General features: G+C 43.8%; 1 protein-coding gene across 4 annotated transcripts in view; it reads right to left on the bottom strand.

The window, feature by feature from the left end:
* Window positions 1-753: 753 nt before the first annotated feature.
* Window positions 754-17,437, bottom strand: part of LOC115067778 (zinc finger protein 14 homolog) — a 33,225-nt gene continuing 16,541 nt past the window's right edge. The window contains exons 1-6 of one of the 4 annotated variants that reach the window (XM_029556524.1): window positions 14,047-14,084; window positions 11,808-11,915; window positions 10,875-10,968; window positions 8,479-8,605; window positions 6,484-6,585; window positions 754-4,097 (exon numbers count right to left, since the gene is read on the bottom strand). In XM_029556524.1, the coding sequence (XP_029412384.1) occupies window positions 2,731-4,097; window positions 6,484-6,585; window positions 8,479-8,605; window positions 10,875-10,889 (1,611 nt within the window). In that variant the 5' untranslated portion in view covers window positions 10,890-10,968; window positions 11,808-11,915; window positions 14,047-14,084 and the 3' untranslated portion in view covers window positions 754-2,730. Of the gene's footprint in view, window positions 4,098-6,483; window positions 6,586-8,478; window positions 8,606-10,874; window positions 10,969-11,807; window positions 11,916-12,803; window positions 12,933-14,046; window positions 14,085-17,437 lie in introns of those variants that run through there. The other 3 variants (XM_029556526.1, XM_029556525.1, XM_029556528.1) reach the window with 3 other exon arrangements.

The raw sequence follows: 17,437 nt of genomic DNA, 5'->3' as shown, positions 1-17,437 counted from the left end.
CTGTAGTCCCAGCTGACCTGAACTATGTAGACTAGGCTGGCCTTGAACTCACAAAGATCCACCTGCTTTTGCCTCCCAAGTACTGGGACTAAAGGCGTGCGCCACCACACCCGGCCCGAACTAATTTTTAATATTTTATGTGTATGAGTGTATTGCCTACATGTATGTGAGTGCACCTGTGTCGTGCAATGCCATGGAGGTCAGAAGAGGGCTTCGGATTCCCCTGGAACTGAAGTTAAGGACGGTTTGTAGCTGCCATGTGGGTGCTGGGAATTGAACCCTGGTCCTCTGCAAGAGCAGTCAGTGCTCTTACCCGCTAAGCCATCTCTCCAGCCCTGAACTTATTTTTTAAAAAAATCACAGGACTGGAGGGACGGCTCAACGGTAAAGAGCACTTGTTGCTTTCGGAGGACCTGGGTTCACTTCCCAGCCCTCACATGATGGCTCGCAATCATCTGTAACTCCAGTTCCAGGAGATCTGACACCCTCTTCTGGCCTCTGCAGGCACCAGGAATGCATGTGGTACACGTGCAAACACACACGTAAACATAAATAAAAATAAAGCTTTATTTTAAAAAAAATCACTTGAGTCAGGTGTGGTAGCACACGCCTTTAATCCCAGCACTCGGGAGGCAGAGGCAGGTGGATCTCTGTGAGTTCAAGGGCAGCCTGGTCTACATAGTGACTTCCAGGCCAGCTGAGGCTACAGGGAGACCCTGTCTCAAAAAGACCAAAAAAAAAACAAAAAAAAACACTTGAATTTGATTAACATTTGTTGCCATGGAAAAAAGAAAAATAGAAAAGAGGAAAATAGATGTTCATCTGTTCTCTTATTTGCCCAATTTAAGAGTGATACGTTGAGGGGCTGGAGATGGCTCAGCGGTTAAGAGCACTGGCTGCTCTTGCAGAAGACCTAGGCTCGATTCCCAGCACCCAGATGATGGCTACCAATTGTCTTACTCCAGTTCCAGGGGATCCAAGGCCCTCTTCTGACGTCTGAGGGCATTGTACAACATGGGTGCACTTACATACATGCAGACAATACAGTTATACACATAAAATAATTTTTTTTTAATTTTAAAGAGTAAGTTGGGGTATAGTGGGCTGCTGTCAAGGTTGATAGGACCGGAGTTCAATGCCCAGGAGTCACATGATGGAAGGAGAGAACCAGCTATTACAAGGTATCCTCTGACCTGTTCATATGCTGTGGCACACACACACACACACACACAAATAAATTTTAAAATGACAAACTGGTGAGCAAGCAAACTGTGCAGCCATAAACCAAGAAAATTATCAAAGTCCTGGTGGAGCCATATGGAAAGACCCAACCTGAAACACTGGCTGAAGGTCAATTTGGGCATCAAATGGTTATACTGAGTGCAACGAAATGTTTTCTTTTATACATAAGGTTTATATATGTGTATACATCAAAATCCTCAAATGACTAGTTCTTTTATGCAATCTCTGAGACTGTGATTAATCTTGAACTTGGTCAGAGAAGAGATTCTAAACAATTTGCTCTTTTTAAATTGTGAGGAAGTCATTTCCCCTCTGATTCTTTAAGTTATATTTTTAACAGCCTACATTCGTGAAATCCATAATTTCTTCTCATCACCAAGTTTCTGGTGCAGCTCAAGTGACAAACATCTTACATTGACTCTCATCTCCCAGGCTTTACCTAGAATAAATTCCCTCCAGGTTTGGTAAGTGCCGAGACGGAACTGGAGGCATTTCTACATTTATTACTTCTACTGGACCTTCCTGAAGAATGTGCAATATTAATGCTAACAACCCTAGACATTATTTACAGAATACACGCTACATGACTGCGAACTCAAGGGTTTGCTACTTCTTCTTCCAACAATTCCATCACGCAGCATGGCAGGCTGACTCTAAATTGGTCCCTGCTGGTCCCTGTCTCCTGACGCTCAGTTTCACATAATCCTCTTGAGTGTAGGCTGGTCTGAGAACTTACTTTTAAACAGTAGAAGGTAGCAAAATGATGGGATGTTACTTTTGCAATTAGATTACACAGGATTGTAACTTGTCTTGCGAGTAGACTCCCACCGTGCTTAGTAGCCACCTTGGCTGGCAGGACTTGAGTGAGGGAGCAGCCACATTGGGGTGGCCAGTGCAGCCATGAACTACAGCCAGCCTTCGGTCACCAGCCAGCCAGAAACTGAGGATTTCAATGCAAAGTCCTCAAAGGAACAATTCAGGCATCTCCCCAGTTAGCTGTGATGTGGAGCCTTCCCTAGTTAAGCCTTTACATGAGAACCGAGACATGGATGAAACCCCACAGACCCAGCTGAGTCAGGCCTGGACTCTTGATCCACAGGAATTTTGAGATAATAAGTGTATACTATTTAAACTACTGTTTTTCTGTTAATTTGTTACAGAGCAATAAATAACTAACATAGATAACTACTGTTAACATTTTACAAGTGAGTAAAACGAAGCACAAAGTTTTAGCATCCAGTCCAGTATCACAGCAGAAAGGGATGCAGGTAAAGATAGGCGAGACTGAACTCTCTTCCCGTCATTACGTTACCCTCTCATAGGACTTTGAAAGTAAACATGTAAATCAGGATAGAGGGCTTTAAAACAACCTAAGTCTTTCTCTAGTATAAAATCTCTTATGCTTAGTTAAAGCATGAAATAAATTATTCTAAAAAAACGGATTTCCCGATTTTTCCAATACAACATACATCTGAATGTTAGCTCGTATTAAGTTCCATTATGAATCTTCTGGTGTTGAGTGAGGTGGGAGTGCTGTCTAAAGGCCTTCTTACACTCCTTACATTTGTAGGGCTTCTCACCAGTGTGAATCCTCTGGTGTTGAGTAAGAAATGAATAAAGTCTGAAGGCCTTCCCACATTCTTTGCATTCATAAGGCTTCTCACCAGTGTGAATGCTCTGATGCTGGGTGAGTTGGGAGAGCAGTCTAAAAGGTTTCCTACATTCCTTACATTCATAAGGCTTCTCACCAGTGTGGATACTCTGATGCTGAGTAAGCTGAGAGAGCAGCCTGAAGGCTTTCCCACAGTCTTCACATTCATAGGGTCTCTCACCAATATGGATGCTCTGGTGGGAAATCAGTTGGGAATAGCTACTAAAGGTCTTCCAGCATTCCACACACTCATAGGGCTTCTCACGGGTATGAATTCTCTGATGGCGAACAAGCTGTTGCCTGAGTCTAAAAGTCTTGCCACATTCCTTACATTCGTAGGGCTTCTCCCCAGTGTGAATGCTCTGATGGACAGTAAGCTGTTGGCATATTCTGAAGGCCTTTCCACATTCTTTACATGCATAGGGTTTCTCGCCAAAATGGATTTTCTGGTGTACTCTAAGGTCTGGGCCACACACGAAGGCTTTCCCACACTCTTTACATTCATAGAGCTTCTCAGAAGTATGAAGTCTTTGGTGTCGAGTGAGGTGTGTACACTGTCTAAAGGTCTTCCCACAGTCCTTGCATTCATAAGGTTTCTCCCCGGTATGGATTCTCTGGTGGCGGGCCAGCTGCTGGTGTACTCGGAAAGCCTTCCCACATTCCTTGCATTCGTAAGGTTTTTCACCCGTATGAAGTCTCTGATGCTGAGTGAGTTCCTGGAGCACTGTAAAGGCCTTCCCACACTCCTTGCACTCATAGGGTTTCTCACCAGTATGAAGTTTGTGGTGTCGAATAAGGTGAGCCCGCTGTCTGAAGGCTTGCCCACATTCCTTACATTTATAAGGTTTCTCACCAGTGTGGATCCTCAGGTGCTGACTAAGTGTGGAGCGGCGGATAAAGGTCTTCCTACATTCTTTACATTCATAAAATTTTTCTCCATTATGAACTTTCTGATACTCAGTGAGGAAACTGTGCTTTCTGTACGTGATTACTTTTCCAGAGGTGATTTTCAACTGCCCGAAGCAGCCCTGCTGTGGGGCTTTTTGGGTCTCAATCTTGCTTTCACGTTCCCAATCACGTCTAGAACTTGAGCCCTGGGGGCCACAGCTTTGAATCCTCTCCATCATCTCCCACTGTAATGAATATACTTCATAAATGTCCTTTTCTGGAGAGAAACTGTTGGTCTTGAATCTAGACTCGAGATCTGAAAGAAAACACAAAGGCAAACACATGTGGTTTCCCTGTTCCAGAAGAAAGAAAACTCCACAGCATCTAAAGTAATGCCCATTCCAAATGATGAACCTCATCTCCCTCAGACAGGCATTTCTGATGAAATACTACATATACAAGCCTGGTATGGTGGCAGGTCCATCTCCGCAAGGTCAAGGCCAGCCTAGTCTATAAAGTGAGTTCCAGACCAGCTGGGGCCACAGGGAGACCCTGTCTCAAACAAAACAACAACAAAAGGACACACTTATACTCAAAAACCCACATCTGCAAAATATTACGCATCAAAAACAACTTGTTTCATGGAAAAATCAAGTAGGAGTGGACCACTTAACCAGACCCTAGTAGGACCCTACAAATATAATAGCTGCTGTGTCAGGGGTAAAGTCCTCGGTATGGCTAAAGTCCACTTCAATGCAGACATTACTTCAGGTGCTGGGGCATCCCAGGTGAAAATAAACAGGCTCATACCTGTGATCCCAGCACTTGGAGACTAAAGCAAAAGGACCACTGCAAGTTCAAGCCAGCCTGAGCTACACAATAAGTTCCAGGATAGCCTGGGCTACAAAGTGAGACCATCTCCAAAACAAACAAGAAAGAAAACTAACATGCAAGCTTAGAGTCTCAGCTACTGGGGAGGCTAAGGGAGATGAATCACTTGATCCCAACAGTTGCTAGAAGCCAGCATGGGCAATAGAGAGACTCCTCAAAAAAAAGTAAAGACCGGGAGGCAGAGGCAGGCGGATCTCTTTGAGTTCGAGGCCAGCCTGGTCTACATAGCAAGTTCCAGGACAGCTGGGGCTACAGGGGGACCCTGTCTCAAAATGACACACAAAAAAGTAAACACTACACTAGGTATGGTGGCACATGCCTGTTGTCTAAGCACTCAGGAGATGGAAGCAGGAGGATCAGAAGTTCAAGACCACCCTTGGCTACATAATGAGCACAAGGACAGCCTGGACTACATGAAACCTTGTCTTAAAAAAAAAACAAAACAAAGAGGAGGTGGGGAGATGACTCAAGTGCTTGCAGGGCTGGAGCGATAGCTCAGTGGTTAAGAGCACTGGCTTCTCTTGCAGAGGACCCAGGGGATGTGCATGTATTTGGGTGCACCCTGTTTGAGACAAGGTCTCCCTGTAGCCCCAGCTGTCCTGGAACACACTTTGTAGACCAGGCTGGCCTCAAACTCACAGAGATCTGCCTGCCTCTGCCTCCCAAGTGCTGGGATTAAAGGCACCACCACACCCAGCTTCCTCACATTTTTAACAGAAATTCACCACCAAAAACAGTGGGACCTGACATTTTCTTTACAAAAAATTTTTCATAATGAACTCAGTTACTTTGATAGATATAGTTTTTGTTTTGTTTTGCTTTGTTTTTTAATCTTGTCAGGCAAAATGTTTTTGTTTGTTTGTTTTTTTGTCTTTTTGAGACAGGGTCTCCCTGTAGCTCCAGCTGACCTGGAACTTACTATGTAGACCAGGCTGGCCTTGAACTCACAGAGATGCACCTGCTTCTGCCTCCCTAGTGCTGGGATTAAAGGCGTGCACCACCACACCCAGTCAAAATGTATTTTTTAAGGAATTTTTCCATTTCACTTAAACTATCAATTTACTGGCATAAAGTTATTCATAGAATTTTCTTTTGTCTTTTGATATCTACAGTGTGAAGGGAAACACCTTCTTTCCATCCTGATAGTATCTGTCAGTCTGACTATCTCTTTGTTCATCTTTTCAATAGAGTTTACTTCAAGTTTTGCCTTTAATTAATCTCCTTTTTTTGTTCCCTATTTTGTTGATTTCTGTTCTTGTATTTATTATCATTTTCCCCCTCCTACTGAAACAGCTTCTCTTTGAAATGTGAAGGAAATAGGGAAGTTGAAAAGCAATACTAACTAGGTGGAGAGATGGCTTAGTGGTTAAGAACACTGGTTTTCCTTGCAGGAGACCAGGGTTTGAATTCTAGTGCCCACAAGAGAAAGCTGTTTTGCTACTTGAGGCTTAAAAGGTCTTAATTTGGGCCTGGGAGATGGCTCAGCAGGGAAAAGCCCTTGCCATGGAAGCCTGACCTCAGTTCAATCCCCAGAACCCACAGAAAGGAAGGAGAAAACTGACTCCACAAACTTGTCCTTTGACCTTTACATGTGTGCACACATGTAAAGCACACGCACGCGCGCACGCACACACACACACACACACACACACACACTATTTTTTAATCTGAATTTAAATTCAGGTCTCAAGTCTCCTTTCAGGCCCAGGCCTTGGAGGAACTCCCCGATAACCCCTCAGCGTACTCCACGCTAGAGAGCTGAGGGAACACCACAGGACTGGCTTCCTCATGCCTGCGCAGCCCTCACTCACCAGAACAGGGTCTTCTTTTCCCTTCCTTCACCACCATCTCAGGTTCCTTCCCTTCTTCATCCAATAAGGTGACCATATTTCTCTTAGAAATGGAAGGTCCTGCTTTAAAAAAAAAAAGTCAAATAAAATTATAAATTGAAATATCCTTATCTTCAGATTTCATTATATTTACAGTTAATTTTAGGTTAAAATGGCACTTGTTGTAGCCCAGGCTGGCCTGGATCTCAATTCACAGTCCATCCTGGCCTTGAAAGCAGGTAATCTTCCTCTTAGCCTTCTGAGTGGTGGGATTATCACCAAATCTGGCTCCAAAATGACACTTTATAAATAGAAGCATAAATAAATGCAACAGCATTCATAAATAAATAACTTTATAAATAAATAAGTAAATAAATGTAAGAGCATTTATAAATAGAAGCATAAATAAATGCTGGACAGATGGCTCTGGGTTTAAGAGCACGTATTACACTTGCAGAGGACCGAGGATTTGGTTCCCAGCACCCACATGGTAGCTTACAATCACCTGCAACTCACATGTAGGCAAAACTCTCATATACATAAAATAAAAAAAAATTTTAAGTTATAAATTCAAGATAGCTTAAGAACAACCATTTTAGGGAAACTTTAAGATTACAAAGAATAGCCGTGGCATACACCTTTAGTCCCAGAGGCAGGTGGATCTCTGTGAGTTCGAAGCCAGCCTGGTCTCCATAGCAAATCTACGCCAGCTAGGGTACAGGGAGACCCTGTCTCAAAAAGACCAACAAAACAAACAAAAAAATTACAAAGATAAATGCCAGACTCAGAAAAGACCTTAATGTAACTGATCTCAGGGTCTGTGATGAGATCGCACAGTGCAATGACTCTGGGTACAGACTGCTGCAAATCGTGCCTGCTTACTATGTTGCCTCAGTAAATAATGTGTGCACATTCTCATAAGTGTGAGCACACACACGCCACAGCACCTGTGTGGTAGTCAGAGAACACCCTCAGACACTGGGCTTAGCATTTCACCTTGATTGAAGACAGGGTGTTTTGCTGTTTGCTGATGCATCTACCAGGGTAGCTGGCCTGCCAGCTTCTGGGCATGCTCCACTCTCTGCCTTCCCTCTCAGTACAGGACTGCTGGGACTATAGATGTGCACTACCACAGCCAGCTTTAGGTGTGTTCTGGGGACTTGAACTCAGGTCCTCACCCTTATAAAGCAAGCACTTTACCCACTAAGCCATCTCCACAATCCTCTCCTCAGAAAATGGTCACCACTTGTGCCTGAGTGTTCTCACCTGAAATAAGGATAACAGTATTTCTCTCATAGAGTTGTTGTGAGATGGTAACACTGCTAACTCAGGACAGTATCTAAGCACAAGTGTATGCAATGATGTTTATGAACACATGGTATGTATCTTTGTCTACCCATTTGAACTGTGATCAGTGGGCGGAGAGAGTGAGCAGCTTCCCTCGGCATTTGCAGATTCCAGGAGATTCGCTGCGTGTTCAACACAAATTCCTAGATTTCTAGCTTCTTTTTTTTTAAATTATTTTTATTTTATGTGTATGAGTGTATTGCCTGCATGTGAGTGCACCCATGTCCTGCAATGCCTTGGAGGTCAGAAAAGGGCTTTGGATTCCCTTGGATCTGGAGTTAAGGATGGTTTGTAGCCGCTATGTGGGTGCTGGGAATCGAACCCGGGTCCTCTGCAAGAGCGGTCGGTGCTCTTAACTACTGAGCCACCTCTACAGCCCCTGATTTTTAGCTTCATTTATTTGTGTGGTACTGGGGATAAAACCTAGAGCCTAAGTCATCTTGGCTAGTGCTCCATCACTGAGCCACACCCCCAGCCCAGATGTTAACCTATGAAGGTAGAACAGGTAGAATGGAATTGGTCTGTTACACAAAACAGAATCTACCAATAGAGGGTAAAAATGTGGTGTTTCTGAAAATACAGCCTGAACTCAGCAGGACAGCAAGCTAATGCTCTGAGAGGTAAACTCACCCAGTGAGATGAAGTTACTGTAGTTTTCCCACATCACGTCCCTATACAAGTCCTTCTGGGCAGAGTCCAGGAATTCCCATTCTTCCTGTGAGAAGTCTACAGCCACGTCTCTGAACGTCACTGAACCCTGAAAAAATTAACTCAGGTATTGCTTGTGTAAATCAATTCTTTCTCTGGCTGGCCTCAAACTCACAGAGATCTGTGTGCCATTGCCTCTGGGATGCTGGGATTAAAGGTGTGCATCACCATACCCAGCAAGACTAAATTTTTAGCCAGATATCTTGGAAATGAGTACAATAACAACAATGAAACATCACAGTTGAACCAAACTGCACAAAAGTCTTCTGCATACTATGTGCCTCCATCATAAATTCTAAGCAAACGATATCACCCTGACCAAAAAAAAAACCTCAAAAATTCTTCCCCCTCAAAAAAAAAATCTATTCCAAATATATTACAAAATATCTAAGACAGACTGATTAGAGTTCATTACAAAGTCAGATTTTATTATAAACATGCTCCTTGTTAAAATCAATTAACTTCAAAATTTCTTCTACGTAGTAATCCCTATCTTGCCTGTATTAGACATATCGAATTATAAAATCTTTTTATTTTTTACCAATTTTTAAAAATATCTTATTATTTTTATTTTATGTGTATGAATGTAGTACCTATGTAGGTAGGTAAGTGCACCTGCATCGTGCAATGTCTGAGGAGGTGAGAAAAGGGCATCGGAACCACTGGAACAGACAGTTGGTAGCTGCCATGTGGGTGCTGAGAATCAAAACCGGATCCTCTGCAAGAGCAGCCAGTGCTCTTAGCTGCTGAGCCATCACTCCAGTCCATTATATCTCCTTTAAAAATGTAGACATTTGGCCTAGTGTGGTGGCGCACACCTTTAATCTCAACACTGGGGAGACAGAGGCAGGTAGATCTCTATGAGATCAAAGCCAGCCTGGTCTACATAGCAAGTTCCAGGCCAGCTGGGGCTACAGGGAGACCCTGTCGCAAAAAGACAAAAAAAAAAAAAAAAAAAAAAAAAAAAAAAAATTAGACATTTGAATTTAGTACAATGCCAAAAAATACCTTCCCTAGCTCTCGTTTAGAACATCTAACAGGAGTGGTGGCACACACCTTTAGTCCCAGCACTCCAGAGACAGAAGCAGACAGATCTCTATGAGATTCAGGTCAGCCTGGACTACATGGAGAGTTCCAGCTACAGGGAGACCCTGTCTCAAAAAACAAAAAGAGTACCTAAGGCTTTTGCACCTAAACAATCTTCCTCTTTGCTCTATCACGCCCCACTGAGCATCTTTCCTTGTTCCTGAGTTAGTTACAGGACACTAAAGCATGAAGATACTGTAGAGGGCACCTGGGACCAGTGTTTTGTTTTTCGGGATTTTTTTTTTTTAACATTTATTTATTTGAGGGGTGGTACGTGTCATGGCACATGTGTAAAGGTCTCAGGACAACTTTCAGGAGTTCAGTTCTGTCACCACGTGGGTTCCAGGGATTGAGCTCAAATTGTCAGGACTGATGCCAAGGGCCTTTATTTGCTGAGCCATCTCATCAACACCACCACCCCTTTTTTTTCAGACAAGTTCTCACCATACAGTCCTGGCTGGCCTGGAACTCACTATGTAGACCAGGCTAGTCTTGAACTCACAGAGATCACCTGCCTCTGCTTCCTGGGTGTCAGCCAGTTCCTACCCAGACAGTGCACATGTTGTCACTGCCTTGACTTCAGGCAGATCAATTTTGCCTATTTTTTTTTTTTTTTGTTTGGTTTTTTTTTTGGTCTTTTTGAGGCAGGGTTTCCCTGTTGTCACAGCTGTCCTGGAACTCACCATGTAGACCAGGCTGGGCCTGAACTCACAGAGGTCTGCCTGCCTCTGCCTCCCAAGTGCTGGGATTAAAGGCATGAGCCACCACGCCCAGCTAAGTCCCATAATTTTTTAAATAAAAAATTTAAGTATTAAAATAAAAAGTTGTTGCACTGGAAACTGTCAACAGAGGGACATTCTGCAGAGCATGTCTGCATTTTTCCCAGGGCACTTCACATTTGCTGTTATGGCTCTGAACTGAGGACTCTGTAGGTGGGAGATGCTCCGCACTAGTGGAAGAGGGGCAGGCACAGCAATGGGCCGTCCATCTCCCACGCTCAGCAATAAGAGAAGTGGAGCAGGCTATTGGGCAGACCTCTGCTAAAGCAGAAAGTTCAAAGAAAAGCAATGAGTATGTGTATCATCATTGCAAAACTGACAAGTGTTTCAGAAAGGAAACAGATGCATGGTGTGGTGGTACACACCTCAGGAGGCTTGCAGGTTCCAGTCCCATCTGGACTACATAATGAGACTTTGCAACAGAAAAATGGAAAGTTGGGGAAATGGACTTACCTGGGCCAGGGCCATGGTTTCAGAATTGCAGGAAGTGGCGGGTCCTTTTCAATACTGCTCTGTTGGAAAACTGCAGGGTCCAGACGAGCCAAAGCTGGAGTAAAAAGAACTTATGAAACCAGATGTGCCTCAGTTTCCCAAGTATATAATATGTGTATGTGTGCGTTTTGGGGTTTTTTTGTTTGTTTGTTGTTGTTTGTTGTTTTTTGAGACAGGGTCTCTCTTTAACTCTGGCTGGCCTGGAACTCAATATGTAGACCAGGCTGAACTCACAGGGATCCACCTGCCTCTGCCTCCCAAGTGCTGGAATTAAAGGCATGTGCCACTACACCAGGCAACCTGCTCTTTTATACAATGGTAATAAACTGCAAAGCATCATCCTGACAGGCAATTCTTGGTTATTAGTAATTTACAAAAGGGTACATAGATGGTTTATAAAGCAAATGTGGCAAAATACTAACATTTGGAACTAGCTGATGAGGAAAACCACAGAATGCATTATAGTAAACAAATGTATTGAACCATTACTACATTCCAAATATTACCTAAGGTTTTGTTTTCTTTTCTTTTTCAGGAGGAGGGGGGTTGTTGGTGTGGTATTAAGGATGACATCCCAGGCTTTGTATGTGGTAGTTAGCTCTCCATCACTGAGTTACACTCTCAGCCCTAGGTTAGTTCACTTACTGGGAGTAATCCTATAGAGTACACGTCATCTTACAGGATGGGACTACAGCACAAAGAAATCTAACAAATATAGGACTGGCAGGTTTGGGCTTAGAAGCATGCTTATTCAGCTCCATGACCCATATTGTCATTACAGTAAACTGCTTCCTACAAGACTGCATAAATAAAAGGCCCGAAACGAGCTCACAGTTTGAAAACTTCAAACCACCACCTTTATGAACACAGACCTTTCTCCACTAAAAACCTTACCATCTAACTTCTCATCATAAGCCTCAAAGCAGAAGACTGGCTAGAGAGACAGCTCAGTGGCAGAGTGCTTGCCTCCAACCAAGAAGGTCCTGGGTTCAATCTCCAGAACTGGAAAGAAAAAAGAATCCCAAATCAGAGACTGTTACCAACCAAACCATTTCTGTCTTCTCTGCCTTAAACTGAAGGCAGCTGAGATCAAAGACACCTAGTGTATGAATGATCACATCTATGCTGCAATCTCCCCTCCCAATTATAAGCCACAACAAACCATTAGCTTCTCTTTCCGTTTCAGATCATCCAAAAAACAATTTGAAAAAATGCAGCTCCCAAGAGAAACTGAATGCTCTCCAACTGCTCATGGGAATTATCTACGGAAAGGAGGAATCTACCCCCACTATTTACTGAGATGGGAGGCCAAAGCACCAGGCTAATTGGTCACTTCCAGTGTTAAAGCCTAAACAGCTAAAGATTAACTGGAAAAAAAAAAAAACCTGTATCATGCTACAAAATCATGTTTTTGATGCAGAAGAAGAAAATTTCACTGGAACAGAATGTGATGGATGAGATGGAGGTGAAGGGCTCTTTTTTGTAAGGATACTTACCACCTCATCCCCCTACTACCCCCTCCACAACCCTCTACCCTAACCCCACCCCCAGTGTTGGGGATAAACCCAGACCTGGTCTATGCTGGAAAAGCTCTCAATCCCTAAGGTACATCTCTAGCCTCCAGTTTAAAGTTTTTTGGTACGCTTGTTTGTTTTGAGACAGGGTCTCTCTGTAGCCCCAGCTGGCCTGGAACTTGTTATGTAGACTAGGATGCCCTCTATCTGTGAAATCCACCTGTCTCTGCCACCCCTAGGACTAAAGGTGAGCACCACCACACCTGACTCGCAGTTGAAAGGTTCGGAAAAGGATGGGTAATATGCTGATTCGCAATGGCTGCTGTTGCTGAAATGGATTAGGAGAGGCAAAGAATCACTGGAAATTAAGTCCTACCTTGGCTGGGCCTGGTGACAGCCCTTACAGCTGGTGAGACAGATGGCTCACCTACAAATTTGAGGCCATTATGGGTTACACAGTGAATCCCCAGACAGCATGTGTACACAAGACCTTGTCTCCAAAAAAATAAATAAAATACAAAAACTGGGGCTACAGAGATGGTTCAGCCGTTAGGAGCACTTGCTGCTCTTGCAGAGGACCCAGGCTCGCTCGGTTCCCAGCACCCACATGACAGCTAACAACCATATGTAACTCCAGTTCCAGAGGATCTGATGCCCTCTTCTGACCTCTGCCGGCATTGCATGACAGGGCTGCACATGCAGGCAATATGCTCACCCGTAAAATAAAAATAAAGCATCCTTTTAAAATACAAAAATACAAAACAAAAAGCTCTCTTCTCTCATCAGGAGAATGGTTTAGAAAATAATCCCTATTAAAAAAAAAAAAAAAAAAAAAAAAAAGTCTCCTTTCCCCACCGGGGAAATGGTTTGAAAAAAAACCCCATTAAAAAAAAAAAAAAAAAAAAAAGCAACCCTGGAGCGTCACTGGTAAGAAAGCTACAACCTCACAAAGGGGAACTGGTTCACATCTAACAACTGAGACATAACCTGGGGGTAAGTATATTTTATTAATTCTACATTAATCTGCTCTTTTCTGGCAGAGCTGATTTTCAGGAAAGCCGATGTCCTCATATCCGGAAAACTAGTAAACTACATTTGATCGAACAAAGACGAAGCAAAAACTAATGCTAACTAACGTTGCGTCTTTGATATATGCAACAGTCACGATGGGTTTCTACAAATGCAGCAGCAACCGTCCCCTCCATGCCCTCGCCTTCCTATAGCCAAGCAGACAGGAAGAAAGAAGCGGAATCCAGCACCTCGGGACACACCCCCGCGCTCACAGTCGCTCCCACCGCTCCGGCAGCGGGTGGGAAAGCGTCGGGCCAAACCGACCCTCCCGCCGTCGCAGGGCCGGGCCTGGGCGGAGGGTCCGGCCGTTGGCCGCCCCCGAGGGCCCGGGCTCCGCGGAGGCGCCCAGGGCTGAGTCTTTTTGTTCCGGGGGGCCTTCACTCTGGGGTTCCCACATCTAACTCGGGGCCTTGAAGCGGGAAGAAGAGGACGCAGCGGGGCACCAGGGGGGTCCACTCCGCGTCACAGACTCCAAGTCTCCCCGGCCAACTGACACCCACGTCCGCGCCGCACCCCTAGCGCCCGTTGCCTCAGTGCCCGAGACTCACCTCTCCCCACCGACAGCCGCCAGGCAGGCGGAAGGAAGCTGCGCGGAGGCCTATGGGAAATGTAGTCCGTGGTGGGGAGGGACTGGTGACCGCCCCCTAGGGCCTGCTCGATGTGCGCAAGCGCAGTTGCAAGAGGTTGGAGCGCTGAGCAGGGTGTCCTCTGGGCCAAGTGGGGTGGTGCTGGGGGCTGCCCAGGACTGAGCCAGGCGGGCTCCCCCATCTCACCCTTAACGTCGCCCTACCAGGGCTTAGAACTCGTAACTCCAGCAGATGCTAAATTTGATAAGCACACAGCAGGTACTCAGTTTATATACCCAGAGGAGTGTAGGCATACATCAGGGCACTGGATAAAAATATCCTCAAAGGGTTAGCAGAGCACAGAAAGGTCGCTCAGGCTCCTTAGAGTTAAGAGTTTCTGTCTCTCCCCTGTCCCCACTCTTCCATCTCCCACCTTTCTGAGTTAGTATGTTAAGACCGTTAGGTTTTTAATGGAAATAAAGTCAGGGCTTTGCTGACTAGAAAGATATTCTGCTTTCTTTTAACATCTTTGTATTTTAGCCAGATCCCATGGAACGGGCTTGTAAGCGCAGCTTCAGGAGGCTGAGGCAGGAAGATTGCAAATTCAAGGCCTGTCTGTGCTACATACAAAGTTCTTGAAGGCCAGTTATCAAAAACTGGCTCAAAATGAAAGAAAGATAAAGGGCCAGGAATGTAACTCGATAGTAGAGCACATGCCTGACATGTGTGAGACCTGTATTCAATCCCCTGTACCACCACCCAAGTCTTTGTGTTGTGTGCATATCACTAATGTATTAGGAACTGCTTTGTGTGAGACTTGTACTCAATCCCCTGTACCACCACATTTTGTGTCATTGTGTCGTGTGCATATCACTGATGTATTAGGAACTGCTTTGTATGTAGTATAAGGGAAGAGTGAAGACACAGACATGTGGCAGACCCAGAGCTGCTGATTGAAAATACCATTTCCCAACACACTGCAGAGGAAGCTTTATCATAAGCCAGATGACCACATCTATGTAGGTCTTTTCAGGTCTCTTAATTTTGTTTCAATGGTCTATTTAGTGATCTCTGCACCAATACTGCTTTAATGACTGCAGTCCAACATATCACATTAACACATTCAAGGACAGAAACATACTTATGTGCCAAATGACATCTGACAATACTGTAATAACTAGAGCAAGTCCCTTTGTACAAAGTAGCCACCTTAGACTTCAAAAACCAGAGAAGGAACCAGCTCAGGGTCTGAATTTAGTTCCAGTAAGTCACTCCCCCCAGAAGTTTGTTTTCCTTTTAGAAATAGCTGACCACAGAAAGGAATATCACCACCCAGACATTGCAGCCGTGCTTCTTGCCCACCCAAGGAAAAGTAACCTAAACAATATCTTGTCTTTCTTGGTAATATGCTGAAAAAAATAATAATAAAAAAGCTCCTTACTGTCAAGGTTTCAATACATCTGTTAAGAAAATGACTAACAATTGCTTGTTTTGGCTTCTGTAAACTTGCTTATTGCTGCATTTAAGGGTCATTGTCACCCCACTGTCCTTGCAACTACTTGGGGTTTCTGTCTTAAAAAAAAAAGCTTCCCTTCCCTTCCCAGCTTCACTGCAGTTCCTTCTCTGGCCTCTGGAAACAGTCCTGCTGCAGCATTAAATTTGGCTAATTAAAATGTGAATTGGGTCCAGTGGTCTTTTCACAGTGGTCTTGAACTCCGTAACAATATTGAGCTAGCACTTCTAATAAAAACTTTATTTAGGAACACAGAAAAACAAACAAACCAAAACAAAGTCTATTTACTCAAACATAAAACATAAAATTGGGAGACATGACTAGATGCCTCCTAGCACCGCAAATACCAAGCATTCTTTTTATTATAACAAATAATATATTTAGAAAACTCCCACAAAACTACATATATACATACATTATATATACTTGCAGTTCACAAAACTGTTTGCCTAGAAAACCAAGATTCTATTAAAAATCGTCTTAGAAATATCACAGATTTGAAATATTATTTTATCATAATGAAAGCTATGATTGTTAGATTTTTGGAGAATAAAAGGAGAGATAGAGGAGTAGGAGACAAGAAACCAGAGCCAGACCTGCAACAGGCAAGGAATGTAGCTTCCTTTATTCAAAGAAGATACAGGAGAGGTAGAGGCTGTCTGCGAGAATCAAGCTTCTACAACTAGACAAAGAAAACAGGGGAAGTTTCATACCAGGGTGTGAGACACAGCTGCACTTTGTGGGGAGTTGAATTAGTGCCCAAGTTTGGTGTCCTTGAGGATCTCTTTTCTTAGACAGGCAGGTGAATTATCTATAGCACTAAAGGAGACAGACGGCTCCATAAACAGTCTCTCTCTCTCAGTCCAGGGAGTGACGGACCAGTTGATAAGGCTTGAGGAAGGCCAGGCTTGAGCAAGGCCAGGCTGCCAATTTAGGGCCAGTTAGACACTTCAAGGGATTTGTGGCTTTCCCTAATGAGGCCTGTGATTACATCTAAACTTAGATTTTTAATTTATAATTTTTTTTATGTGTATGAGTGTTATGCCTGCATGTATGTAAATGCACAAGTGTTGTGTAGTGCCTGTGAAGGACAGAAGAGGGTGTCAGATTCCCCTGGAACAGGAGTTAACAAACGGTTGTTAGTCACCGTGTGGGTGCTGGGCAAAACTAGGTCCTCTGCAAGAGTAGTCAGTGCTGTTAATCACTGAATCATGTCTCCAGTCCCCCAAATTTAAATTTTTAACTAATGTGACAAGACCAGACCAATTTAAGTCACAATTTGGGAGAAGTTATGTCTATAACCTTTGATAGACAAAAGAATTGTCACCTGATACTTTTTTTTTTTTTGAGACAGGATTTCATATAGCCCTAGCTGGCCACAGACTTGCTATGTAGCCAAGGCTGGCCTTGAACCCCTCCTGCTTCAGTTTCCTGAGTATTGGAATTACAGGTATGTATTACCATGTCGTGCATTGGAACTTAATTTTTTTCTAATTTTATTTTTATTTTATGTGTATGCATATATTGCCTGAATGTAGGTAAGTACTTTATTTTTAAGAATATCACAATTCTGGTATGAATGTCCTTTATAAAAGGAATATGGAAGGCTGGGCATGGTGGTGCATGCCTTTAGTCCCAGCACTCAGGAGGCAGAGGCAGGCGGGTATCTGTGAGTTCGAAGACAGTCTGGTGTCTACATACTGAGGCTATAGGGAGACCTTGTCTCAGAAAGATGAAAAAAAAAAAAAAGAATAACATGGAACTGGGAATAGTGGCTCATGTCTGTAATCTCAGCACTTGGGAGGATTAGCAACTGTTTGAAGCTAGCCTTAGCTACATAGACTGGGGGATTAAAAACAT

This window comes from Nannospalax galili, unplaced genomic scaffold (genome assembly GCF_000622305.1).
Source record: "Nannospalax galili isolate Female #2095 unplaced genomic scaffold, S.galili_v1.0 scaffold886, whole genome shotgun sequence".
Lineage (NCBI taxonomy): Eukaryota > Metazoa > Chordata > Mammalia > Rodentia > Spalacidae > Nannospalax > Nannospalax galili.
Note: the sequence above shows the minus strand (reverse complement) of the source record. Positions and strands in the feature narration are given on the sequence as shown.